The sequence below is a fragment of the Malania oleifera genome, chromosome 13 (assembly GCF_029873635.1).
Source record: "Malania oleifera isolate guangnan ecotype guangnan chromosome 13, ASM2987363v1, whole genome shotgun sequence".
NCBI classification, from domain to species: Eukaryota; Viridiplantae; Streptophyta; class Magnoliopsida; order Santalales; family Ximeniaceae; genus Malania; species Malania oleifera.
The window spans coordinates 75,378,431-75,405,587 of record NC_080429.1 but is presented as its reverse complement, the minus strand read 5'-3'; the positions used below and the strand labels follow the sequence as shown (position 1 = coordinate 75,405,587).

The following is a 27,157-nucleotide window of genomic DNA, read 5'->3' as shown; positions in this document are numbered from 1 at the left end:
TTATATTTCAGATAACTCTGAATGACATATCGAAAATAAGATATAGTAAGCATGTGGGTGGAAATAGGAAAAAAATAAAGAAAACTTGATTAGTAATATTAGTATAATGTCAGATGATTATATTTGTGTAATTTTTCTTTTTTTGGAATAAATGATTGTAATTAGCGCTTTGATTTAATAATAATCGAGTTTATTTGTTTCCACTGTAAATTAATGGTAAAAAGTAAATATCCTAAATCCTTTGGAGTTTGGGGTATTACATTTCTAGTGACGTCAACTTAAAAAAATCTTAGTTTTTAGGTTAAAAATTGCAATCAATATCTTTTTAAGAAGTTGAAATTTCTTTCAATCTTTACATTTCAAAAGAGAATGAAAAAATAAAAAAGCAAATTAAGTTGAGTATATTGGATCATCAATAAGCAACACTTTACTAAAATAGTTTTGTTCATTAATTATATTGAATACATAAATTCACGTGGAAAAAGCTGAAAAATTACATCGACAAAGGAAATTTAAGTTTGATGGAAAAAAGCAAATGGGCATAGCACAAAAAAGATTAAATACTTGCTTTGAATATTGTAAATGGACATAATAATAATAATAATAATAATAATAATAATAATATCATAGCAACCATTTTACCCCAAAAATCAAAACACTACTGAATTTGAACATAATAAATATCATCGCAACTATTTGACCTAAAAAATCAAAACACTGCTGAATTTGCACGGAACATATGTACAAAAATTAAAAAGTTATGAATAATTAAAAAGTTATGAATGAAGAGGGAAATTATAATTGGAAGAAATTAAATATTACAAGGAATTTTTTTTCAAAAATACATAATCAAGTTAAATGATAAAGAGGACATGTGATTAATTATTGGAGAGAAGATGAAAAGAGATGAATTTGGGTTTTTTAAAAAGATAAAAGAAAAATTAGGAATGGACTTATAAATCAAAATTTTTATGATACATTTAAAAATAAATTAAAGAGATCCAATAAATTTATTCAAAAACTAAGAGAACAAAATTCTAAAAATGTGGAAGCTACGTAGAAATTTCCCTTTAATAAATTACTCCCAAGTTTGAAAACGCTGAGAGTGACATTAAATAAGAGCTTTCCCATTCGGCATCAAACGTGCGCTGTGTCATTTTATACTCTTAAACTAATAAATAAATATCTTAGGCTGAGGAGACTCCCCACGTTTCACACGCGAACCTCACTACTCACGAGCGCAGTGCGCTCATGTCAGCACCGGCAGTCGCCGGTGCCACTGTTGTCAATGGCTACGGTCCGGATCTGCCCACGCGCCACGTCGCCACCTAGATATTCGCGGATGAGTTGAACACGTGGCGAGCCACCGGCAAAAGCCGGTGGATAACTACGACGCTCGGTAATCTATCCGCAAGGAAAGAATCTTAGCAACATGTGGTCCGGCGTTTTGATCAATAAAGTCAAAAAAGAAATGGAGGCTCGCATTGACATTTTTGTCGCTCCCTCTCTCTCTCTCCTCTTGAAATCTTCCATGCCACTGTATACGTCGCCGGAATGGATTAAGCGCTTTCAACTCGAGACGTTAGTCGTTTTGGAAGCCAGAGAGGGAGAGATTTTCTTCTGGGGAGGGTTTGATTTGAAGGGTTGAATTGGAGGAGCGGTTAAATTTTGAGTTTGGGATCGATGGAGAGAGACTTCCTGGGTTTGGGCTCGAAATTAGGTTCTTCGGTGAAAGAGGAGCCTGTTGATGTTCAGGGATGCGAGGATTCAGGTATGCATATGCGACTGACCCACCTCCTTAATTTCTGCTTTTATGTTTCAGTTGAAGTTTTCTATGTATATAGCCTGTATGGAAATTTTCCCCCTCTATTTTTTCTAAGCTTGATTCTTTTCATGGGCTTTCATGATAGAACCTTGCCAGAAATTTTTTTTTAAAATTTTTTTTAAAACAAATGACAGTGTTATTTATTTATTTATTTTTTAAATTCATAGATAAGGAATAATTATTTTCAAATTCAAAAAAGTGTATATTTATCCCATCCTATTTATATGTTAGATGGAAGAAATAAGCATTTGCAGAGTAGCTCTTTCTAAATATTTTTATTCCAATTCAAATTTCAATATACTTTCATCTCATTCTATACTATAATCTAAAATACCCTCAGTCTCATAAGTTATCATTTATCTAATAAAATAATTTTAATTTTAAAAATTTTAAATATTTTTCTCTCTCTCCCATGATCTCCATTAACATCCCCATTCTATACATAACTTTATCTCTTTCCAGAAATAGGAGCGTTATGGGGCGCACCCTTTCTGTGTTTCTATATAAACCAATTTTAGTTTCATTTTTTCTAAATATATACAATTTTAAATGCTGATTATTTATCTCTTTACATATTTTTTTGGGTAGTTTTATAGTCCAATCCAAATCGTCTGGTGTTAAAAGTTCAATGGACCATCCAATTAAAAAGAAAGGCTTTTGTTTGGATACAGCATTTTTAGTTAGGGCAGCACACTGATACGCATGTATCCGACACAGCTAGCACATGCATTTTCTTGGAGTCCATGATCAGATGTTTGATAGCTGGCTGTGGTAAGATGCCCCTTTTATTTTTTTATCTTCTTAGGGGGCATGGATAGACATTAACCTCCTTGGATGTTTAACGTCTCCAAGGTTTCAAAAAGCACATAGACCTCCTTGACATTTGATTTCTAGGACACTTATATTGAATTTCTTATCTCTTAATTTACCCGTTAAGTAGCCAAATAAAATTTTATAAAATTGGCTATTTTGTCCTTTTGTGGCCCTTGGACAAACATGAAATGCGTAATAATGAATAGAAATTCATTCCTAATGTCAAAAAAATTAAATATTGAACTCTGGAAAAAAGAATATGATCATGTTGTACATTTTATGGACAAAAATATAATGTAATTCCCCTAAAAAAATTGCAAACACCATTGTCGGGTATGAAATGGGGTGATGTGTTAGGTAATGATAGTGTTGATATTAGTGAATTTGTGGATGAGTGCGGTTTGCTTTTGGATGAGATTCAAGATTAGTATTGCTGTGATTCTGAACCATCTGAGTTACTTGGATATATCGTATGTGCTGCCATCTCCGATGGAAGGTTTAGAGGGCGAGGAGGATGGATTGGGCAAGGAGCAGCTATGTGAGGAATGGATTTTGCCACTAGTTGTTGAGGTTGATTGGAAAGACTTAGAAGCTCAACACTTGATGGATGAGATGGGTTTGTAGTTTTCTAGTCCTTGAAGTAATGAAGTTTGCTTGGATGGAGGTAAAAGGAAATTGAAGAAGGAATAATGTGAATTAGAAAATTTGAAGTGTTCGGTGAACTACGAGGGCAAGGGCTTAAAGAAGAGTTTACTTGTAAGACCTGTTAGTTTGGTTATTTAATTTTGTTTTATTGTTTTTTGAGGATTTCTTGCCATCTTTTATGTTGCAATCTCCTTCTCTCCTAATATATCTTCATTTATTATATATATTAGTTTGGTTATTTAATTTTTTTTTATTGTTTTTTTGAGGATTTCTTGCCATCTTTTATGTTGCAATCTCCTTCTCTCCTAATATATCTTCTTTTATTATATATATATATATATAATACTACAGCTTAAGCATTTGTATGAGGGGCATGCTTTTGCGGCTTATTTTAGTTAAGACTTATGCAATTTGGACGCATGAATCTCAAGTTAGATTTGGTTAGAAAATTTTAGCAATATGTTTTTGTTTGAAAGAGATGTCCTAGTATGATTTGATATCTTAAAACTCTTGAACCTCAACCTTTCCAAATTATTAAGAGCTGCATCATAGATAATGAAAATAATATTTTGTAACGTTATGATTATCTCTTGGCATGATTTGCTTAATGAATTCAAGTTAGTAATTTTTGAATGGCCAGCCAAATTATGTTTAATTTTTTTTTTTTTGTAATTTTTGTACTTATTTTTATCTAGAAAATAAAACTCTCAATTTCTTAAAATGTTAAAGCATGATATACATTGTTGGCCTACAACCTAACAGCTTAAGCTTTTAGGTAAAGTGGTAATCTAACATGGTATCAGAGCTAGTTACCAGGAGGTCCTGGGTTCTAGTCTTGTTGCCCGCAATTTAAAAAAAAAAAATTGCATTCCTTATTATGGGTGCTATTTATCATGTGTTTATCTCTCCATGTGCTGTCGGGCTGCACGTGCGGGTGAGTGTTAAAGCTTGATATACATTGTTGGCCCACAACCTAACAGCTTAAGCTTTTAGGTAAAGTGGTAATCTAACACAAAAGGCTCATGCTCACCTTCTAAAACATCACACTACATAGTTATACATTTTAAGCTTTAATATGGAGACCAATTCCACATTGAAAACTTAGAGAATCATAGGTATTACATGTTTTTAAGCTTATGTAAAGTATCATTCAATGTCCTAATTACTATAATCATAAGGTATTACATGTTTTTAAGCTTATGTAAAATATCATCAATGTCCTAATTATTTTCACAAATAGATCCCAAGATTGGTTAAACGAGGAGGGTTGCGTTAGGTAGTTAGTTCGCGGCCAGCATAAAATTTGTCACATCTCTTTGATTGAATCCTTACTAATTATTCATTGGGGTGTTCCCTACAAGCGAAACATTGCACTTACACCATTTGGATATAGTGAAAAATGGGTAAGGGTGGGCTAGGTTATTGTCTTGACGTGACAGTGATGTGGGACAGGAAGTAAGACCCGAGGAAGATCCTTGCTGGAAAATAATTAAGAAGAGTTGGGTTAAGGAATTGTGGGGTTAAGTTAGTAGTTTATTCTATGTGTTTAGTATTAATTAGTATAGGATTATGTGTATTTTGGGATTGTTTGTAATATTTGTGTAAAGTAGGGGTACATTTGTAATGTAATGTAGTTTTAGGGGTTTATGTGTAATTTTATGTAAAGAGGCTTTCTTATAAATAGTTTATGAAATCCATGTTGTTGGCAATTATTAATGAATTTGAATTGAAGTGAACGTGAGTTCCCCCCTGGTACCTCCTCTCTACTCCTTTCCCCTTCCTCGTCTTCTAATTTATCCATGGCTGTAGAACCTTGACGCTGCCCCTACATCATTTGGGATGTTGATGTAGGACAAGAAGTAAGACTTAAGGAAGATCCTTGCTGGAAAATAATTAAGAAGAGTTGGGTTAAGGAATTGTGGGGTTAAGTTAGTACTTAGTAGTTTATTATGTGTGTTTAGTATTAATTAGTATAGGATTTTGTGTTTATTGGGGGGTTGTTTGTAATATTTGTGTAAAGTAGGGGTACAGTTGTAATGTAATGTAATTTTAGGGTTTATTTGTAATTTCATGTAAAGAGACTTTCTTATAAACTGTGTATGAAAGCCATGTTGTAGGCAGTTATTGATGAATATGAATTGAAGTTAATGTGAGTTCCCCTTTGTTTTAGAGCATGGCAAAAATATAGAAGCTTGGAAAACTTTGAAAAGTGTAAAGAAGCAAGAAAGATGCAAAGAAGGGCTGTTGGTAAAGCTAAATGTAGAGCATATGAAAATGTTAAAGCTTAGAAGCTGAACACTTGATGGATGAGATGGGTTTGTAGTTTTCTGGTCCTTGAAGTAATGAAGTTCGCTTGGATGGAGGTAAAAGGAAATTGAAGAAGGAATAATGTGAATTAGAAAATTTGAAGTGTTCGGTGAACTATGAGGGCAAGGGCTTAAAGAGGAGTTTACTTGTATGACCTGTTAGTTTGGTTATTTAATTTTGTTTTATTTTTTTTTGAGGATTTCTTGCCATCTTTTATGTTGCAATCATGGTTTTAAATAACGGCCGTTACGTAGTAAATAACCAAACTAACAGGTCATACAAGTAAACTCCTCTTTAAGCCCTTGCCCTCATAGTTCACCGAACACTAACGGCCGATACGTAACGGAAATCAGAGGGCCCGAAACCGATACGGGCCGATATCGCGGTTCGGAAAAAATTCACGGCCGTAACGGCCGTTACGGAGGCGTAACGGCACGTAACGGCCGATACTCCAACGTTACATGTCGTAACGTCCGTTACGGACCGTTACATGGCCGACAGGTAGCATATTCGCTGACGGGCAGCAGGCAGCAACGCTGCTTTCCCCCTCTCCCCAGTCCCCACACCCATCTGCCATTCAAAGGCTAAAAAGGAAAGTTACAAACTGACCTTGAAAATTTGTTGGCCTTCGGCAATAAGAAGGCTTCGAGGCTACCGAGCAGATCTACTCAGAATTGCAGACTTGCAGTTCCAGGCTTCCAGTTCCAGCAACTTGGCGAGTCACCGGCGACGGAAAAAGGTCTGCAGCAGCTCCGCCAGTCATCGCAGTCGGCACCTTCCTCCGCCAGTCGTCGCAGTCGCACCAGCCAGCCTCTCGATTTCAGCTTCGGAGACTCGGAGCTTGGAGTCATCTCTGGCTCGCTGCTTTTGCTTCGCTCCTTCGACTGTTCGAGGCTCCTCTGAGTTCCCTCGAATCCCTCCTCTCTCTCGGTCTGACTCAACTACAGGCCTCAGCGTATGAGACACTCTAACACCCACAGCACTTTTCATTATGTTTTTTTTGTTTTTTAAATTATATTTTGTTGCACCACAGGCCACAGCCCTTTTCATTCCTTTCATTCTGTTATTTTTTAAAATTATATTTGTTGTAAAATAGGTTTGTTAAATTGAATTAAAAAAAAAGTAATTTAATAGAGTAAAAAATTAGAAATCATTAATAATTATGTAAAATAAAATTTTCTTAATTTATAAATATTTTAATTGTATTATATTTTTTAAAAGATAATTATTAAAATTAATTCCATGACATAGCAAGCAATTATTAATATTATATAATTAATATTTTTAAGGTTAGTAAATAATTAATATTTACCAATAATAATTGAAGCCTTTTTTATAATAATATTTGAATATCAATAATCCACTACTGCATTCACCATCTAAACAAAGCATTAAAATAATGTATGTACACAAGACATCCATGTGATGGCATTTTATATTATCTAGGCTTAATTGAGCTCTATTTTTCACCATTCTTAAAGAATTCCAAGGAATACTCTGCACAATTATTATAATATTTAGTCTTAGGATTTGCCAAACTTATAGAAATAAAATTAATTCATGGCACCAATTGGCTAACATACTATTTATGTCAGCTGGATAAAGTGGTCATTTTGATAAAGAAGATATCATATTCACTCCCATCTATTGAAAAAATATTAAATAATATTCATATTATAAAAGAAAAAAAAATTAAATAACATCTGTCACCCATTTTATGTTACATGTGTATCTACTTGCCATTTCTTGAGTAGGTTGACCCTGTTTATTAATATTTTTTAAGTTTTAAAACATTATTTTGACCTTAAATTTAAAATTAGGTAAAATAAATGTTTACATCTATTTTTGTTTTTAGTTATCAAATAAAGTAAAAATTAATAACTTAATAAAAAAAAATTAATCTAATAGTTAATACATTAATAAATTTGATTTTTACTAATTACTACTAGAATTTGTAGAAAATTTTAATTTTAATCCATATACTGAGAAAATGTTTAAAAAATTAAATAGTCAATTTGTAATGTATGGATCTCTATTTGTGATGCTATGATGTATATGAAAATAGAGTAAAAATCTTTTTCACCTGTTAATTTCTTATAGTTATAAATGAAAATAAAATCAAGCTATAAAAAATAATGAAAATATCTTTTTAAAGATAAAGGAATATATTTTTTTTGTAATAAAATATCTAATATTTTATAATTTTGTTTATTTAAATATAAAAATAATAAACATTACTTATTATTTTTAATCAAATATTATACTTATTTTTACGTAATAAGTATTTAAAATTAGGACTATTTAGTACTTATTATTTAATATTTACTAAATTACTAATTATATTATTCCTGTCATTGTAGGAAGGTTGTAAGTTGTAACTTTGTATTTTCTTTATATTTTGTGTAGAGATCATCAAATTAAGTCTATCAATATGTCACGTGATAGAGGAAATGAAAACTTACCTAGTGAAGATATTGGATGGCATTTTGGTACTGCGGTAGACGGTAATAGACATGTTATTATGTGTAATTATGTGGGAAGATAATCAAAGGGGGCATTACACGCTTGAAACAACACTTGGCACATAAAAAGGGTCAAGTAGCTGGATGCTCAAATGTGACCACACAGTAAGAGAACAAATGATGAAACATCTACAACAGTATGCTGAGAAGAAAAGAGATAAACAAAAAAGGCAAGAAGAAGCAGAAGCCCAAATTAGAGGAGATTTTGAGAATTTGAGCGATGAAGAAGACTTGGAAGAAGAAAGTATGAGATTTGCTCGACAAGAAAGCATGCGATCACAACAACAATGGGAAGATAGACAAAGATTTCGAGCAAGAACAACTGGAAGGGGTAATATTTATGAAGAGGGAGGTGGCTCTGGCAGTGGTGCTACCAGTGGTTTCAATAGAGCAGGAGCTCGATCTTATAGTGGTCGAGAAGTTGGAGGTAGTGGACGACAATGGATCAATCCTGATGCCCCTGAAGCTAGACTAAAGGCAATGGATCCTATTTTAGAAAGAAGCAAGAGTGCGAAACAACCAAAACTCAACACAAAGTTACTGAAAGGTTTAAGAAGTAAATTAGGAAAAGCGGTTGGAAAATTCCTAATTTATAATCGGATTCCAGCGAATGTAGCTGACTCTCCATTTATGCAGCCTATGCTTGATATTGCTGCAGAGGTTGGAAAGGGGGTGAAGGGTCCATCACCCTATGAGATATCTGAAATTTATTTGGAGCAAGAGTATCAAGAAATGAAAAATTATATAGCTTCTTTTGCTGGAATTTGGAAGGAAAGAGGTGTAACACTTATGTGTGATGGTTGGTCAGGACCAACTAGAAAACACATTATAAACTTTTTAGTTTATTGTGATAGAGGCACCGTGTTTCATAAATCAGTTGATGCCTCTGATGTGCCAAGCAGAACAGCTGAATATTATTTCAGGTAATTTTCTAATTTTAATTGTATATACAAATAGTATTATGGACTTGCATGTTTTTAATTAAATAGTAGTAATTATTGAATATATAATTTCATTTCAGATTAATGGATGAGGTGGTTGAAGAAATTGGAGAGGAGAATGTTGTCCAAGTAGTGACTGATAATGAAGCTGCAATGAAGGCAGGAGGAAAATTATTAATGCAGAAGAGGCCCAATCTCTATTGGACAGCATGTGCAGCTCATTGCATAGACCTTATTCTTGAAGATATTGGTAAGAAAAGTAACGTGAAGAAGGTCTTAGAAGATGCAAGAACAATAACCTCATTTATTTACAACCACACATGGACAGTGAATTTCATGAAGAAATTCACAAATAATAGAGAGTTACTTCGCCCTGCCATCACTCGATTTGCCACAAATTTCATTGCTTTGGAGACTATTGTCAGGCATAAACAAGCACTAAGGGAAATGTTTACATCTGATGCTTGGAAAAACTCAAGGTTTGGAATGGCAAAATCAGGCCCAGCATATGATTCAAAGAAAATTATCTTAGGCAAAGAGTTTTGGCAAAAGGCCTCTGATATAATTAAAGTGCAAGAACCCTTGGTGAAAGTTTTTAAATTGGTTGATGGTGATGAAAAACCAACCATGGGCTTCATATACGAGGCAATTGATAGGGCGAAGTTGGCCATTCAAAAAAGATTGCCGGTTTTACAAAGACTATTGGAAAATTATTGACAACCGGTGGAGTTTTCAGTTGCACCAAGATTTGCACGCTGCTGGTAAGTGTAAATCAAATACAATTTCTTATTATTTTAACTTTTAAATTATGCATAGTTGCATTAGAAAACTATTGATTAATATGTTTCTAAATTTAATTGTAGGGTATTTTTTGAACCCACAATTTCTTTATGGTGCCCCACCCTCTCCTGAAGTTGCTAGAGAAGTCATGGATGGAGTTAAAAAAGTGATAACCAAGTGGTACCCGATATAGATACTCAAATTCGGGCTATTAATCAAGTAAGTATTTGTTCCATTAAATTGAATAATGAATTGTTCTAGTATTCTGTAATACTTTCAAGAATAATTATTAATACATCTAATTAATTAATTATATTTCACAATCATCATTTTTTAGTTGTTGCTATATCGAGATAGGCAGGAGACTTTTGGAACCCCGTTGGCTCAAAGGGCAGTGAAACAAACAAATCCTGGTAAATATGGCTATATAGCTAAATAATGGAAAATTACTCTATTTTCTCTCTTTGTGTTCAAATTTGACTTTTGAAATACGCTATACTAACATAAAACTCTTTTTAATTATTCATGCAGCTGAATGGTGGATTCATTATGGCTTGTGTGCTCCTGAGCTCCAAAGAATAGCAATTAGAGTTCTTAGCCAGACCACATCAGCTTCGAACTGTGAGCGTAATTGGAGCACCTTTAGCCTCATCCATACGAAAACAAGAAATAGATTAAAGTATATGAGACTACAAAAACTTGTTTTCGTACATTACAACATGAGGTTAAAGTTAAGACGTACAATGAGAAGAAGCCAACGAGAAATTGAAGAGGGTTTCAATCCTATCAATTTGGACTACATTTTCGAAGAAGATGATCCTTTAAGTCAATGGTTAGAGGAGAGAGAGACACCACTACTCGATGGTCAGGACAATTCAATTGGTTAAATGAAGAGGTTGGTGGTACTACAGAAGGAGGTGATCAACCACCAATAAACGCGCATGATGATTCAGGTTCAAGCCCTGAACGTACACAAAGTGATGACAATCTTGGTTTGAGCCCACCAAGTGATGATGATGGTAATAGTGGTGCTGGAGCTGGGGTTGGGGGGGGTGGCAGTGGTGGTTGGTGGAGGCGGCGGTGTAGAATATAATTATGGATATGATACAGGGACATCATTTGGAAGGGATATATATCCTTCTGATCCTTATGGATTACATGACATACCTGAAAATTATGACTTGGGTATTCCTCCAGGGAACCAATCTTCACAACCCAGGAGAAGGAGGAGTGCTCGTGGTGACCCTAGCGATTCTACTGAAGATTCATATGGTGTGGTTCGTAGTTTTGGCGACTTTGGTTTAGATGGTTCATCATCACAATCATTTGGATCTCATCCAGCATATCCACATTATGCATCTCGTGACTCACATTTTTATCCCAGTGGATTAGGAATCTCAGGATCTAGTGAGTCTTCTTCTACACACTACCCAGAGCCAGCCCCTGCCCCAACTTATAGACATTATTCAGGAGAATTTTCATCACCAGTACATTTTCAAGAGCAACAACAAAATGATGCAAACTTGGGTTCATTCAACTATGTATTTCCACAAGGATGGGGAGATAATTTCCCATCCCAATCTCAAGATACAGATGCAAATTATGAAGACCCTCCACGTCATTCTTTTTGGTGGTGACATGTGTTATATTATAAATTTGTAATATTGTATTCATGTATTTTCAATTATTTATTGATATTTGATATTAATCACTTTTAAATTCATGTATGTGTAATGTGTATATTGAGTATTAAGTCTATTGAGTATTGATTCATTTTTAGTAACTTTATGACTTAAATTAATTGATTCTTACATTTCTACATCTTTTTACTCATTAAAGTAATGTAAACTATAAAAAAATATGCTTTTTTTTTGTAAACAGCGCACTAAAATTAATATAAAAATCATAATGCCTATTAAAAAGCATTTGTAGGTTGAATGAAAGCCTTCAAAATTCATTAAAAATCATGTATTAATGGATTTCATGCTTATTTTTTAATTTTCGCATGGTTGTGCATGCGTGAAAAAAATTCACGACCGTTACGCCCGCTTCCCGTTACGTAACACCCGCGTCTCCCGCGACCCGCGACACCCGCGACCGTTTCGCGACGTTACCCGCGACCGCGATTTCGAACCATGGTTGCAATCTCCTTCTCTCCTAATATATCTTCTTTTATTTTATATATATATATAAAATACTACAGCTTAAGCATTTGTACGAGGGGCATGCTTTTGCGGCTTATTTTAGTTAAGGCTTATGCAATTTGGACGCATGAATCTCAAGTTAGATTTGGTTAGAAAATTTTAGCAACATGTTTATGTTTGAAAAAGATGTCCTAGCATGATTTGATATCTTAAAACTCTTGAACCTCTACCTTTCCAAATTATTAAGAGCTGCATCATAGATAATGAAAATAATATTTTGTAACGTTATGATTATCTCTTGGCATGATTTGCTTAATGAATTCAAGTTAGTATTTTTTGAATGGCCAGCCAAATTATGTTTAATTTTTTTTTTTGTAATTTATTTAATTGTTTTAATCTAGAAAATAAAACTCTCAATTTCTCAAAATGTTAAAGCTTGATATACATTGTTGGCCCACAACCTAACAGCTTAAGCTTTTAGGTAAAGTGGTAATCTAACATGGTATTAGAGCTAGTTACCAGGTTCTAGTCTTGTTGCCCGCAATTTAAAAAAAAATAATATTGCATTCCTTATTATGGGTGCTATTTATCATGTGTTTATCTCTCCACGTGCTGTCGGGCTGCACGTGCGAGGGAGTGTTAAAGCTTGATATACATTGTTGGCCCACAACCTAACAGCTTAAGCTTTTAAGTAAAGTGGTAATCTAACACAAAAGGCTTATGCTCACCTTCTAAAACATCACACTACATAGTTATACATTTTAAGCTTTAATATGGAGACCAATTCCACATTGAAAACCTAGAGAATCATAGGTATTACATATTTTTAAGCGTATGTAAAGTATCATTCAATGTCCTAATTACTATAATCGTAAGGTATTACATGTTTTTAAGCTTATGTAAAATATCATCAATGTCCTAATTATTTTCACACATAGATCCCAAGCTTGGTTAAACGAGGAGAGTTGCGTTAGGTATTTAGTTCGTGGCCAGCATAAAACTTGTCACATCTCTATGATTGAATCCTTACTAATTATTCATTGGGGTGTTCCCTACAAGCGAAGCATTTCACTTACACCATTTGGATGTAGTGAAAAATGGGTAAGGGTGGGCTAGGTTATTGCCTTGAAGTGACGGTGATGTGGGACAAGAAGTAAGACCCGAGGAAGATCCTTGCTGGAAAATAATTAAGAAGAGTTGGGTTAAGGAATTGTGGGGTTAAGTTAGTAGTTTATTCTATGTGTTTAGTATTAATTAGTATAGGATTATGTGTATTTTGGGATTGTTTGTAATATTTGTGTAAAGTAGGGGTACATTTGTAATGTAATGTAGTTTTAGGGGTTTATGTGTAATTTTATGTAAAGAGGCTTTCTTATAAATAGTTTATGAAATCCATGTTGTTGGCAGTTAATGAATTTGAATTGAAGTGAACGTGAGTTCCCCCCTGGTATCTCCTCTCTACTCCTTTCCCCTTCCTCGTCTTCTAATTTATCCATGGCTGTAGAACCTTGACGCTGCCCCTACATCATTTGGGATGTTGATGTAGGACAAGAAGTAAGACTTAAGGAAGATCCTTGCTGGAAAATAATTAAGAAGAGTTGGGTTAAGGAATTGTGGGGTTAAGTTAGTACTTAGTAGTTTATTATGTGTGTTTAGTATTAATTAGTATAGGATTTTGTGTTTATTGGGGGGTTGTTTGTAATATTTGTGTAAAGTAGGGATACATTTGTAATGTAATGTAATTTTAGGGGTTTATTTGTAATTTCATGTAAAGAGACTTTCTTATAAACTGTGTATGAAAGCCATGTTGTAGGCAGTTATTGATGAATATGAATTGAAGTTCACGTGAGTTCCCCTTTGTTTTAGAGCATGGCAAAAATTTAGAAGCTTGGAAAACTTTGAAAAGTGTAAAGAAGCAAGAAAGATGCAAAGAAAGGCTGTTGGTAAAGCGAAACGTAGATCATATAATAATTTATATACTAGACTAGGTACAAAGAAAGGGAAAAGAAACATATTTAAACTTGCTAGAGCTAGAGAAAGAAAGAGCAAGGATTTAAGTGACATAAAATGTATAGAAAATGAGGATGATAGTGTCTTGGTTAAATAAAAAGACATAAAAGAAAGATGATGAAGTTACTTTACTAAGTTGGTTAACAAGAACAAAGTAGAAGATTTAAATTTAGAATTGACAAATGAGGAAAGGGCTAAAAAATTGAGACTTATTTGCAAAATTAGGGTTACTAAAACTAAGTTCATATTAAAAAAAAAGATGATAAACAAAAAAGTTGGATTGGATGACACATCCTTATTGAAGTTTGGAAATGCCTAGGTGACAACTAAATTATTTGGTTAATTGATTTATTTAACACAATTATAAGAACTAAGAAAATGCTATGAATGGAGGAAAAATAATTTAATACCTATATACAAAATTAAGGAAGATTTTCAAAATTGTAATAGCTATTGTGGAGTCAGCCAAAGGCTAAGGCTAGAAATGAGATTGACTACAAAAGCTATGTATCTTTTAAGAAGATTAATGGAAAAATTTAGGGAAAAGTGGAGGGTACCTAAGAAAGTTCTATGGTGGGGTTCTAGAAGAAAAGGGAGTTTGCAATAGGCGTACTGCTGCCATCAAGGTTGCGTATAATAATGAATAACATTAGGACTCCATGTGTATGTCAAGGATCTGCTTTGAGTTGTTTTTTTTTTGCATTGGTAATGGATGAACTTGCTATAGTATCCAAAAATGAGGTTCCATGGTGTATGTTGTTTCTAGATGATATTTGATTGATGAAATTAGGGGTGGAATAGAGTCAAAGTTAAAATTTAGGAGAAAATCGTTAGAATCTAGTGGTTTTAGGATAAATAGAAATAGGATAGAATATTGGAGAAAAGATTAATTGTGATGGTCAAGAAATTAATAGTACAAGTAGATTTTGTTGCCTTGGATCTATTATGCAAGCTGAAAGAGAAATTGAAGAAGATGTAATACATAGAGTTAAAGTATGTTGGGTAAAAATGAAGAAGTGCTTCGGGTGTGTTGTGTGATTGTACAATACCTTTAAAATTAAAAGGAAAATTTTATAAGATGACTACACAACCATCTTGGGCAACTAAGAAGTAAAAGTTTCTAAAATGAGAATGCCAAGGTGGATGAGTGGTATATCATTAAAAGATAAATTAAAGAAGGAACATATTCACAATAAGTTTGGCATAGTGTTAGGGTTTGACATTGTGACCTCGGTTAAATGTGGAGAAGAAATGTCTTCACTTGTCCTTGCCAGGAATTTTTATACTGGATGTCGAATTACTCGGATGTTGGCTTGTGTGGTTGTCTTGTTGATTGAATATAACAACTAGTTCCACCTGTCATTGAGTATGAGGTCGCTTGTCTTCATGAATTCATTATTGTTGGAACTGATATTTCGTGACTATTAATATGGCTTCTGAAAACCTCTCGAGTGTTCATGACAGCCGGATAGAACGTGTAGTTAGGTTGACTCTGTCGAGGGAGAGCCTCGACGAGTGCCATGCCCGTTAATTGAGTTTAAATTGGCGGTCCATGACAGTTGGTATCAGAGCATGGTTTGTGTTAGCCCGATGGGCGTGAGCACTATGAGTTGCAAAATGAGAATTTTAAATTTTGTAATTGGAACAATGTGGAAGCATGTAAGGCAAGGGACGACTTAAGAGAAGGGCGTGCCAATTAAGTTGAGGCTGCTAAAGAGAAAATTGATTTTGAAAACTGAATTGTGGAACTTAAGTAAGTCACTCCATGTATAAGAATCCCTGGTATGGAGTAGTTGAAAGCCTCAAGAATAGGTTGAAATACATAGAGGGCATGATGCCATCTCCCATCTCAGGAAGGAGAAAGACAAACAGAGTTTGTAGTATTTGAAAGGAGGATTAAGCAGTTGGAAACTCATCGAGGGCGCGATGACATATATAATCCCAAGGGGTAGTGCCAATAGAGCTTGAGGCCTCCCAACGGGAAGCAGACCAATAGAGCTTGAGGTATGCCAGAAAGTATTGAGCTGTCGCTTTGAGTAGACTAAAACACATCGCGGTAGTGATGCCATCCATCATCCCAAGGGGTAGTGCCAATAGAGCTTGAGACCTCCCTACGGGAAGCAGACCAATAAAGCTTGAGGTTGCCAGAGAATATCGAGTTATTGGAGGCCTTGAGTAGGCTGAATCACATTGCTGGCATGATGCCATCCAGAATCCCAAGGGGTAGTGTCAATAGAGCTTGAGGCCTCCCTATGGGAAATAGACCAATAAAGCTTGAGGTTTGTTAGAGAGTTTTGAGTTGTCGGAAGCCTGAATACGCTGAAACACATCGAGGTTGGATACAATCCATAATCCTAACGGGTTGAGCCAATAGAGCTTGAGACCTCCTTGCGGGAGTAAATTGAGATCTTTACTTATGTTGCGTGTATAGAGGATGGGAAAAGAATCCATGACAATTTGATGGGCAAGTGAGCAGAGGATGACTCACTCGAAAAATGAGCAGCTCAAAAGTTATCCCAAGTATAGGAGTTTAGTCGTGTAATACTTAGCCTAAAGGCCAGATCGTCTCCTCAAGGAATGCAGTTTAACTCCAAATTTTACGTAATTGCAATCAGAAAATAAGAAACAAAAGGGCACTGGACACAGTTCAGAGTCGGGTTTTCTGGTTTGTTTGAGATTTTCTTTTGACGAATTAAAAGAACGTGCAATCTAAAATCTAAATCCTAACACACACTAAATTAAATTACAACGAGAAACGAAAATCCTACGTTTAATAGCCGAGCAAGAATTGAAACATGCGTTTGAACTTCGGAATAAAAACTAAAGACGATAACTTCCCTACGTAGCTTAAGCATGCAATAAAAAAAAAAAAAAAACAATCAAACACAAACTTCGTAATTAAACATGCAATTCTAACAACCTCAATCAACACAAAAAGAAATAAACTTTAACGCAACCAAGAACGAAAATTCAATTCCTTAACAATTAATGGTAACCAGAAACACGATAAAATTCGAACTTTAATTAAATTACACTTAGCTTAAAGAGAACCCAACACAATTTAATTCTAAAACAAAAAAACAAATTTAAATCCTACAGAAGGTATTTTTTCTTTTTGTATTTTTTTTTTTCAAGAACCAAACCGAACTTTGATCAAGTAAAAATTAACTCAAGTAAAAAAAATTAAATCTAATGCTAATATTAATTAAGAGAGAAAGAAATTAAATAAATTTCAATAATAACATCCAACAATATTAAAAAAATTAAAACTTTAAATAAAATTCTACTAAAACAAAAATAACAATTATTTAAATAGTTTGAAAGCAAGTACAAAAGAGAACTAAAGGAAAATCAAAGAAAGAAGAACAAGAAAGAAAGAGAAGGAGAGAGAGATGGAGGAAAGCTGGCCGTGTTTGTGGAGCAGTTGAAGCAGCAGCAGCCACGCAGGAACAGCAGCAAGGGCAGGGGGCTATGGTGGGCTTCGGGTAGTTCTTGACCGCAGCTACAGCAGTGCAGTGACAGCAGAAAGTTCATGGGTTGGTGGAGCAGCAAGGCAGGCCATGGGACAGCAGCGCAGCAGACCGTGGGACAGCAGCAAGGCTGGAGGAGCTTCAGCTGTGTGGTGTTACAGCAGCAAGGAGGGGAGAGAGAAGTAAGGGAGAGAGGAAGAAAGGAAGAGAAAGGAAGACCAAGAGGTGAGAGAGAAGAGAGGAGAGTGAAAGAGCAGCAGCAAAGAGAGTTAGAGAGAGGGAGAGAACTGGAGAGGGGAAAGGAGAAAGGGGTGACAGAGTTGAGAGAAGGAAGAAGGGTTGGGATCTGTTCCCAGAAAGAGAGAAAAAAAGGTTAATTTAAAGGCCCCCCCCCCCCCCCCCCAAAGACCTACCCAGCGCCACAAGAAAGAGAGGAGTCCAGACCCGGCTGCATGGCCGGGTCAAATCAAACATATTATTATATATTTTTTTTCTTTTTGTTTTTCTTATTTCTTCTTTTTGTTTCCCAGCAAACAAGCCCAGTTTTGACCCTCCTAAGGTCCGTATCTCTTAAAGCTCAAAACACAAAAGTCATAGAGCACTCCCTCAACTTTCCTCTGAATTTTGAATCGTCCCGATCGGAGCTCGAACGAGGAAGTTACGCCCAAAATACGAAGTAGTGTTGATTTTTGCTTGCAATAATTGCCCTGTGATAAGAAAATACAAAAAATTCATAAATTACTCAATAAAACCCAAATGTTATAAATAGAACACACTGTTGAAATATTGAGAGTAATTAGGTATTTAATTAAAAATATACGCCTCAATGCATGAATTAAGACACCTAATTACGCAATTTAAGTGTGTAATCAGAGGACTTCTAGTAGGACTACAGAGAGATAGTAATGGTTCCCGCCAAGCACCCAAGATAGTAGGCAAGGTGTCATGCCAAGTGCTAAAGGGGTTGGCCGGGTGAACGCTGCACGCTCTGGTAAGTCAACATGGTAGAGAAAGGGTAATGGTTCATGCCAAGCACCCAGGAAAGTAGGTAGGGTGTCACACCATGCGTTGAAGGGTTGGTAAGGTGAACGATGCATGCTTCGATTAGTATGGTAGGGAAAGTATAATAGTTCACTCCAAGTACCTGGGTAAGTAGGCAGGTTGACATGCCAAAGCGCGAAAATGGTAGGCAGGGTGAACGTTCCACGCTCTGACCAAGTTAATATAGAGACTTGGAAGCCTCTGATGACTTGAACGATGGTATGATACGAGATTCGGTAGATTTCAATACCCAAAAGACAACCAATTGGAGTGGATGAATCGTGTACCTTTTTGGTTCTTTGCCTGTAAGTTGTCGTAGTACCTCACATAGTTGATGGGTCGTATCCTTTTTCAGATCCTTAACTGTCAGTTGTCGTAGTTAACTCACACAGTGGATGAGTTGTTTATCTTTTCAGCTCTTTGCAAGTTAGTGGTCGTCGTAATCTCACACAATGGATGAGTCTGTGTCCCTTTTCAGCTCTTTACAAATGAGTATTCATGGTTCCCTCATACTGTGGATGAGTCGTGTAGAGTCGAGACTAAATATGTAGAGTATAACCTGGTAGACATGTACTCAATGATGAAGGTCATCAACAACAAGAGTGGGAAGTCTTCTTACAAATACATGGACGAGGTTGTCTATAGAGTGAGTGGGGGAGAATGTTAGGGCTTGACAATATGACCTCGGTTAAATGGGGAGGAGAGATGTCCTCACTTGTCCTCGCAAGGGATTTTTATATTGGATGTCAAATTACTCGGATGTTGGCTTGTGTGGTTGTCTTGTTGATTGAATATAATAACTAGTTCCACATGTCATTGAGTATGAAGGTCGCTTGTCTTCATGAATTCATTATTGTTGGAATTGATATTTCGTGACTATGAATATGGTTTTTGAAGACCTCTTGAGTGTTCATGACAGCCGGATAGAATGTGTAGTTATTGGCTGACTCTGTCGAGGGAGAGCCTCGACGAGTGCCGTGCGGCCCTTTAATTGAGTTTAAATTGGCGGTCCATGACACATAGCAGCTATAGAGATGGTTTGTGCACATGCAACATAGGCAAAATAATGCACTACAAAAGATTAGTGAGCTAGTTATTAGTAGTGGGGTGGGGTTGACCCAAGATGACTTGGAATGAGATAGTATAGACTTAACAACCAACCATCAAATTGTTGGAGGAAATTGCCAAAGATTGTGTAAATTGGCAGAAAAGGGTTAATGTAGCTGATCCCACCTAGTGGATTTAAGGGTTGGTTTGTTGTTATTGCAAAATATCTCATCTGCTGTATTGAGCAGTGGACGGCATCTACATTTGTCCTAATGTGTGTGTGTGTGTGTGTGTATATATATATATATATATTATGAGATGAATTTGTGCTTATCAAAGGATTACCTCACCTGCCACTAAGATTTGTTACAAGTTTGAAAAAAAGTCCACGACTGTCAGTTTTCTGCGTGATTAACAAAATGATAATTGCGTTACTCTTCAATATTTTGAATTTTCTCGTGTTAGAATTTACAAGTTTGAGTCTTGTTATGCTTGACTGATTGTAAATCTATTTTTTTATGCCTTGTTTTTGTGTTTAATAGGTGTGAGAATAACTTACTAGTATTTATATATTGCTTGTTATGCAACAAATATTTTTCTTGCAAATGTCACATCCCTTACAAAAATGTACTAACTATCTGCACAATTAACAAAATGATAATTGCCTTACTCTTCAATATTTTGAACTTTCTCGTGTTAGAATTTCCAAGTTTGAGTCTTGTTATGCTTGACTGATTGTAAATCTATTTTTTATGCCTTGATTTTATGTTTGATAGGTGTGAGACTAATTTAGAAGGATTTATATATTGCTTGTTATGCAACCCTTACTAACTATGTACTGCTAGCATTTTGTGGCAAAGATTGTTGAATTTTGAGGTACTTAAATGAAAAGCTAAACTCAATCAATGTTTTTTTACTAGATTTTTATTTGCTTGTGAAGTAGGCAGAAATGCCAAAAATAAGTACTTTTTGCCCTTTTTCATGCGATCCAAACATTTCCTTGGCATGTTACACCACCTCATCGTAAATGGTACCATCAATTGGGAGCTCCCCTATGCACTTGAAATTGGGAATTCTATGAGGCGTGGAGATTCTTTGTTGATGGGCATTAGGTGATGAGAAAAGGCCATTAGGTGATGACAAAAGGCTTGTGTAACACTTCTTTGTTTGTTATATGAAAACAGAGAAGCATATGCAACATTATAAATGCGTGCTTGTTTAAGTTTTCCCCAATGCAGCTAAGAATATCTTGTGGCCATCACATCACCAGGTGGGGGAGGGGTTCTAATAGCTTTAAAAGGTGCTCCCTACTTGATAGTTCCACTTTGGACCTTGCATTTGAGAAGAGCACATGATTTTTGTTCTTCCGTTTTCACATGGTGTGACACTTGTAATAGTAGAAAACCAAGATCTGTTCATTACTCTTGATTTGGTCATAGGACACCTTGATTATCCATTGGATAGGCTAGAGGGGTGCGGGATGTTGGACGAGGATAGGATAGGTGGTTCTTTATTTGGATGCGATTTTTTTGAGAAAGGATATGAGTTGGTGCCAAAAATCAAGGATTAAGTGGTTTATGGAGGGGAGTTGTGGTCTGTGCTTGTTTCATATGGTAGCTAGTGGAAGACGAAGAAAAAGTTTAGTCAAGGAATTGATTTAGACCTAAGAGCTTTGTGAGGGATGAGGTATCACAAACCACTTGGAGAACAGTTGTAGATAGGGGAGTGCTTGGATAGATTGATATGTGGGGGGGATTTGATTGGAATCCCATAGAGGTGAGTTTTGCTGTTGAAGAAATTAAGAAAATGGTGTTTTGGATCATTTTGCTGCTTTCATAGGGATGATGAGAGAGTTTGGGTGGGGGATTCTTTAGGTTCTTTCTCTTTCCAAGTCTTTTTCTTTAATCTTTTGAAAATTTCTTCTCCCAATCATTTTTCTTTTAGCCTTTTCATTTGGAAGGAAAAAGTTCCCTTTAAGATTTGGACTTTCATTTGGTGACTCTCTACAAGATTAAAATGCATGATTTATTACAGGTTTAAAGACCTTATAAAGCCCTCAGTCTTCATATGTGCATGATGTGCTGTGAGTCTAATGAAACAATGCACACATTTTCTCCACTGCTGGGTGGCAAACCATGTGCAGAGTACTCTCTTTTCTTGTTTCGAGGAGCACCCTTCAGTTGTGGATGATTCCTTGCTAGCGAGATATTGGGGCTTTGGAAAGAGAAAAAAGGCAAGAGCTTTATGGATGTGTTTGGTCTTTATGTTCTGTGGATCCTTAAGATTGAGAGACTACCTGAATATTGAAGGCTTGTGCAACCTCTCCTCATTTGTCGTGGGATATTGTGTTTTTGGCTTCTTTTTGGTCTCATTCATTTGGGTTGTTTTTGGGGATATTGCTATCTGACCTTCTACAGGATTGGAGAGCAGTGTTATTGTGTTTGTTTTAGAGGCTTTTTGAGGATATCATGTCCTCTCTTTATAATTTTTTCTTCCCTCTTTTACTATAAGTGTTTTTTTTTTAATTTTTTTTAATTAAAAAACAAAAATCTACATTCAATACCTTGGTGAGAGAAAGCTTAAATTATGCTATGCCTAATAAATGTTAATTTTCTTCAATTGTGGGTATAAAGTCATCAACACATCACACTACCTCCTTACATTTCTTGTGAATGATTGAGAGTAAAAGCCTAAAGTTTCATAACATGGCCTTCTCTAAGAGAACAAGCCATGCTAGGAGAGCCATCCTGTTTGGGACTAGGTCACTCTGGACAATTGACACATTAAAATGGGGTTGTCTAAAAAGCACATTGCTCAATAATATAGCCTTAACTAAAAGGAAAAGTCAAGTTAGGAACTGTCCAGTTTAAGGCTAAGTCAATTTGAGCAATTGGCCTGTTGGGCACATCTCATAATAAAAAATGGCTGTGCTAAAAATCCACCTAGTCAATAGTAGCCTTCATGAAGTGAGCAAGACAAACCAGGGAAAGGGAACCTTCCATCTTAAGAAAAAATCAATTTGGACAAATGGGTATATTAGATGCATCCTATAGCCAAGACAAGAGAATTGAGAAATGGGTCAACTTCAAATGAATTAACCAAATCCATAATTTGGTTAAGTCGGTTAAGAAAACCAATCCAACGAGTCAATGGTTCTCATTGGAATGGTAGGTATCATCCAAATGGAGCCTTTGCTCTGTTTATAGAAGTACCTCAACTTCATTAGGAGGCAATTCCTAGAGGAACTAGAGTCATGCCAGACGTATGCCTGATCATCCAAAAAAATTTTCGACTGAAATTCTGTCAAGATTGTTAAAGCTTGATATACATTGTTGGCCCACAACTAATAGCTTAGGCTTTTAAGTAAGTGGTAATCTAATGTGGTATTAGAGCTGGTTACCAGGAGGTCGGGTTCTACTCTCGTTGTCCATGTTTAAATAAAAAATTATTGTATTCCTTGTAATGGGTGTTATCTATCGTGTATTTATCTCTCCATGTGCTGTTGCTGCATGTGCTGGGGAGTCTTAATGGTTATTTGGTCATTAGCCTTATTAGTATGTGCTAGGGTTATGTTAGTAAGTGTGAGTTAGTAATGGTATTATGGTCATCGGCATTGTACTTTACATTTATTATAAATATAGTGAGAGACCTATCATTGATGTTAGGTATTCCATTTTATCCAATTATTCAACAAAGACAGACCTAGCATCAAAGTTCAGGCCCTTGAATCCAAATCATTACCTTTGAGATCTTATTGTTTGAAGACCATACCAAAATTTAAGATCAAACTTCAACGACCTTTGGATTGCATTTGTTGAGGAGATTGAATTAGAGGTTTACTGGTGTAATCAGTGGAAAATCATGGAGAACTGTTCCTACTGTTTTAATTATTTCCACTTATTCTGTTCCTTATTTTCAACATGAAATTGTGTATATACTAATATACATGGGTACAGAATAATTTTCTAGTACTTCAGCTTATGTGAGTTTGATTCCTGATTTAGAGGATAATGACCATGGAGCTTTCATTCACTCCAGTTTAACTGTTTGACTAGTGAGAAAGATGCAGTTTGAAGTCTAACCTCTTTTGGTTACTTGATTTTCATAACATATGCATTATTGCATCATAATAAAAGCGTACCTGTAGTTTAGAGCTGGTGTTTACTCAAATATGTTACTGACCTCACTGAGGTGGTGCTGAGCTATTTCGCTGTATTTCCTGTTGGCCCTGGCTTGTTAGCTCTTCGCGTAATTTGCATGGTTCTATTAACCGTTAATAAGGTTTGGTTAATCTGGCCTTAACTTTACCCTTGTCAACTAGGTTTTCATAGTATTAAATAAACAAACATTTTTTTTTTTGTGGATTGAGAATGCTGAGTCTTAATGGCTTATGATTTGGTGGGCCAGGAAATATATTCTAGTTTTTATCTGAACCTGCAGCTTGCTTCGCAATATTGTAGTCTATTATAAAGTGATTCCAGATCTATGTGATATGAAAGGAATTGGCCAGTTGTTGACATATTTAGACGTCTGATTTAATTGGAGGTTTTAGTCACTGCAATGGCTGATTTGCGTCAATTTTTTTTCTCTTTTGATTGTTCAGCGCTGGTAAAGGATTCGGGTATGCAATGGCCCCTCTCAGACAAGGTCTCTGCCTTTCCCCAATTCCTTTCTTTCAAAGCTACTCAGGAAGACATGCTAAGAAAGATTGCTCATGATCCTTTTGTGAGCACGACTGATGGTCTTGACTCTAATCATGATCTGTTGTCTGCTGCTGTGCAGGTTTATTATTGTTCTTTTATTTATGGTTTTAAGCTGCTTTGGAGATGCATAAATTCCACAGATTTTGTGCATTATTGAAGCTGGTGGATATCACTTTAAGTTTAAATTCAAGCCTTTACAAATGTACTAGAGGTTTTGTAAAACTTGTGTACTTACGAAGTAGCAGCACTTCTTTAAATTCTTTAACTCTTTGTTTTAAGCTAATTCTTTTTCCTTTTTTCATTTTTCTCTGCATTGGATTTGTTTTTAGAACAACTTGAGTCTGGATAGTAAGCAAGTGAGATCTCATTATACTACGCTAGGGAATCCTATGCAACACTTTGATCTGCATTCGGCCCATCAATCTTGTGAAATGAAGGTATTTTCAGTCTCCAACCAACCAAACCAAACAATTTCGGTTGGTATGAGTGCTCCTATTTTCCAGTCCCCTACTCTTCCTTCAGCTGGAAAGAATGTGGTCGGTTCTGCCTTAAACTCACAATCTGTGGTAGGGGCTCCAACTACAGCTCCTGTTTTAAGTTTTCCCTGCAGCAGTTCCATGATTGGTACTACCAATCTAAGGTACCTGATTATACCTGCTATTTCCATTTGTTTTTATTTAACTGAGAAATTTACTGAAATGTTAAATTAGTGCTATCATTCCAAATGTTTTTCTGTGAAGGCTAAGTAGAATTTGATTTAATTTGTAGAAATGAGTCAAAAACCTCTGGGCAACCTGCACAATTGACCATCTTTTATGCTGGTTCAGTGAACGTCTATAATGATATATCTCCTGAGAAAGTATCTCTTTATCCCCCCTCATTTTTTTTTTTCCAGTATTTACATCTTCACATTTATTGTTAAGTTTTGCAATCTTTTTGTCCTTTTGGCAATTTTTCACGGTTGCAATTTTTTTTTTTATCTTTCTCCAGGCTCAGGCTATAATGGCGCTGGCTGGCAATGGTTCTTATTTCACTCCTCCAAACACAACACTTCCCCCAACTCAAGCTAAGACACAATTGCTGAGGCCTCCCAGTGCTAATGATTTTATTGGGAACCTGCCCCATGTTAGCTCACCTTCCACTGCTCTTTCTAGCCCTATCCCTATAACATCTGATTCTGCTCCTCTGTCAGGGGGAGTTTCTGCTAGCACCAATGAAATAGAAGCAGTAAAACCAGTCAAAGCTTTAGTTTTGCCATTCAACCAAGCAGGGCAGGCTCCAACCCTAGTTCCATCAGGTATTTGCGTGTATTCTTTACTGAAAGTTTTCTGTGTCTGAAGGATAGTTTTTTGGGCAAATTTACTAAAGAAAACTGTTACCTGTTGTGTAGCCGTGCCTCAGTTTCGTAAAGCATCCTTGACACGATTTTTAGAGAAGCGCAAGGAGAGGTATGTAGGAGTTTTTTCTACTTACTGATATTTATTTAATAAAGTAAAATTTTCTTTTCATTAACTGCACCTGTAAGCTGAGAACAGATGTTCAAGCACCATGTTTCTATTCTTGATTTTCACCTCCTATGGCCTGAGTCTACTACTTGAAAATTAAGGTTCACACCCAAAGGCCTGCTTAGATATGAAATATATCACATTAATGTTTCATGCATGGTACCTGACTTGGTATTTGCCTTTCATTGCATTGGATCTGAGTCTGTTGTAGTGTGTTGAATAATAATAATTCTTTTTTGATCATCATCATCATTTTTTTTTTATCAATAAATAAAAATTTCATAGATAGGTTAGGCGGGTGCCACTCATGGACAAGCAAAGAATAGACAGAGAACAAAAATTTGAATCAACTGTGTGATACTGTGTCTTAGAGGTCAAGAATTGTATGCGTGTCCAACATGTATGGCTTGCTAAACCAGCTTGAAAGAGAGTAGTAAGCCATCTATACTTGATGATTGTGGGAGAAATAGTTGTTCCTTCAAAAGCTCTAGAATCTCTCTCTTTCTCTCTCCACACTATCCAAAAAATAGTTAGTGGATTATATGCATGTCCAGCATGTACGGCCCACTAAACCAGCTTGAAGGAGTAGCAAGCCATCTATCGTTGAGGATTGTGGGAGAAGTAGTTGTTCCTTCAAAAGCTCTAGAATTTCTCTCCCTTCACACTATCCAAAAGAAGTAGTTAGTGGGAATTTCCTTTCCCACTCCTGCAGGAGCAGTGGCCTGATTCCCAAAAGTTCTGGTCCAGGGGAAGTGGAGCAGGAAGTCGTCTACATTTTCAGCATCTTATTTGCATGGAAAATATCAAGAGCGAGGATCTTCCCCACCTTGCCTTTTCCAAGCAAAGAAAAGGAACTTTGGTTGGCATAGGAGTTCTCCAAATAGCTTTCCATGGGAAATTAAGCTTGGCCTCGGAGGGGCCTGTCTAGCTTCATGTAGAAGGAACTCAACGTGAGGGCGTGAAGTAGCCATTTTTGTTGAGCTTCCATGAAGGTACATTCAGATTTGTCCAGTTGGGGATATTATTGTACAAACAGGCATAAAATTCAGCAAAAGAATTGAGCTCCCAGTCATAGGAATTTCTAACCATAGGATGTTCTAAGCTGTCCCATTGAGGCCTGGTCCATGTATATACTCACCAAGCATCTATGGTGAAGGCAAAATTGAAAATAGCAGGAAATTGTGAGCTGATAGGAGATGGGCCACACCAGCTGTCATGCCAAAAGAACAATTGTTCCCATTTCCAACATCAAAGTGGGTTAATTTGAAGAAATCTTTTCGTCCTTTCCCGACCAACTTCCAAACACTTAACCCATAATTTTTATGTTGGCTGTTTCAATTTTTTTTAAAACTATCTATTTAATAAATATTATATAACAGTCCTCAATTTTATTTTAATTAAGTA

General features: G+C 35.8%; 1 protein-coding gene across 4 annotated transcripts in view; it reads left to right on the top strand.

Annotated features, from left to right (window-relative positions):
- Positions 1-1,420: 1,420 nt before the first annotated feature.
- The window catches only part of LOC131146106 (protein TIFY 6B-like), a 44,808-nt gene continuing 19,071 nt past the window's right edge, over positions 1,421-27,157 (top strand). The window contains exons 1-6 of one of the 4 annotated variants that reach the window (XM_058095443.1): positions 1,421-1,771; positions 24,149-24,327; positions 24,578-24,888; positions 25,017-25,107; positions 25,239-25,545; positions 25,639-25,696. In XM_058095443.1, coding sequence (XP_057951426.1) covers positions 1,684-1,771; positions 24,149-24,327; positions 24,578-24,888; positions 25,017-25,107; positions 25,239-25,545; positions 25,639-25,696 — 1,034 coding nt within the window. In that variant the 5' untranslated portion in view covers positions 1,421-1,683. Of the gene's footprint in view, positions 1,772-24,148; positions 24,328-24,577; positions 24,889-25,016; positions 25,108-25,238; positions 25,579-25,638; positions 25,697-27,157 lie in introns of all 4 variants that reach the window. The other 3 variants (XM_058095445.1, XM_058095444.1, XM_058095446.1) reach the window with 3 other exon arrangements.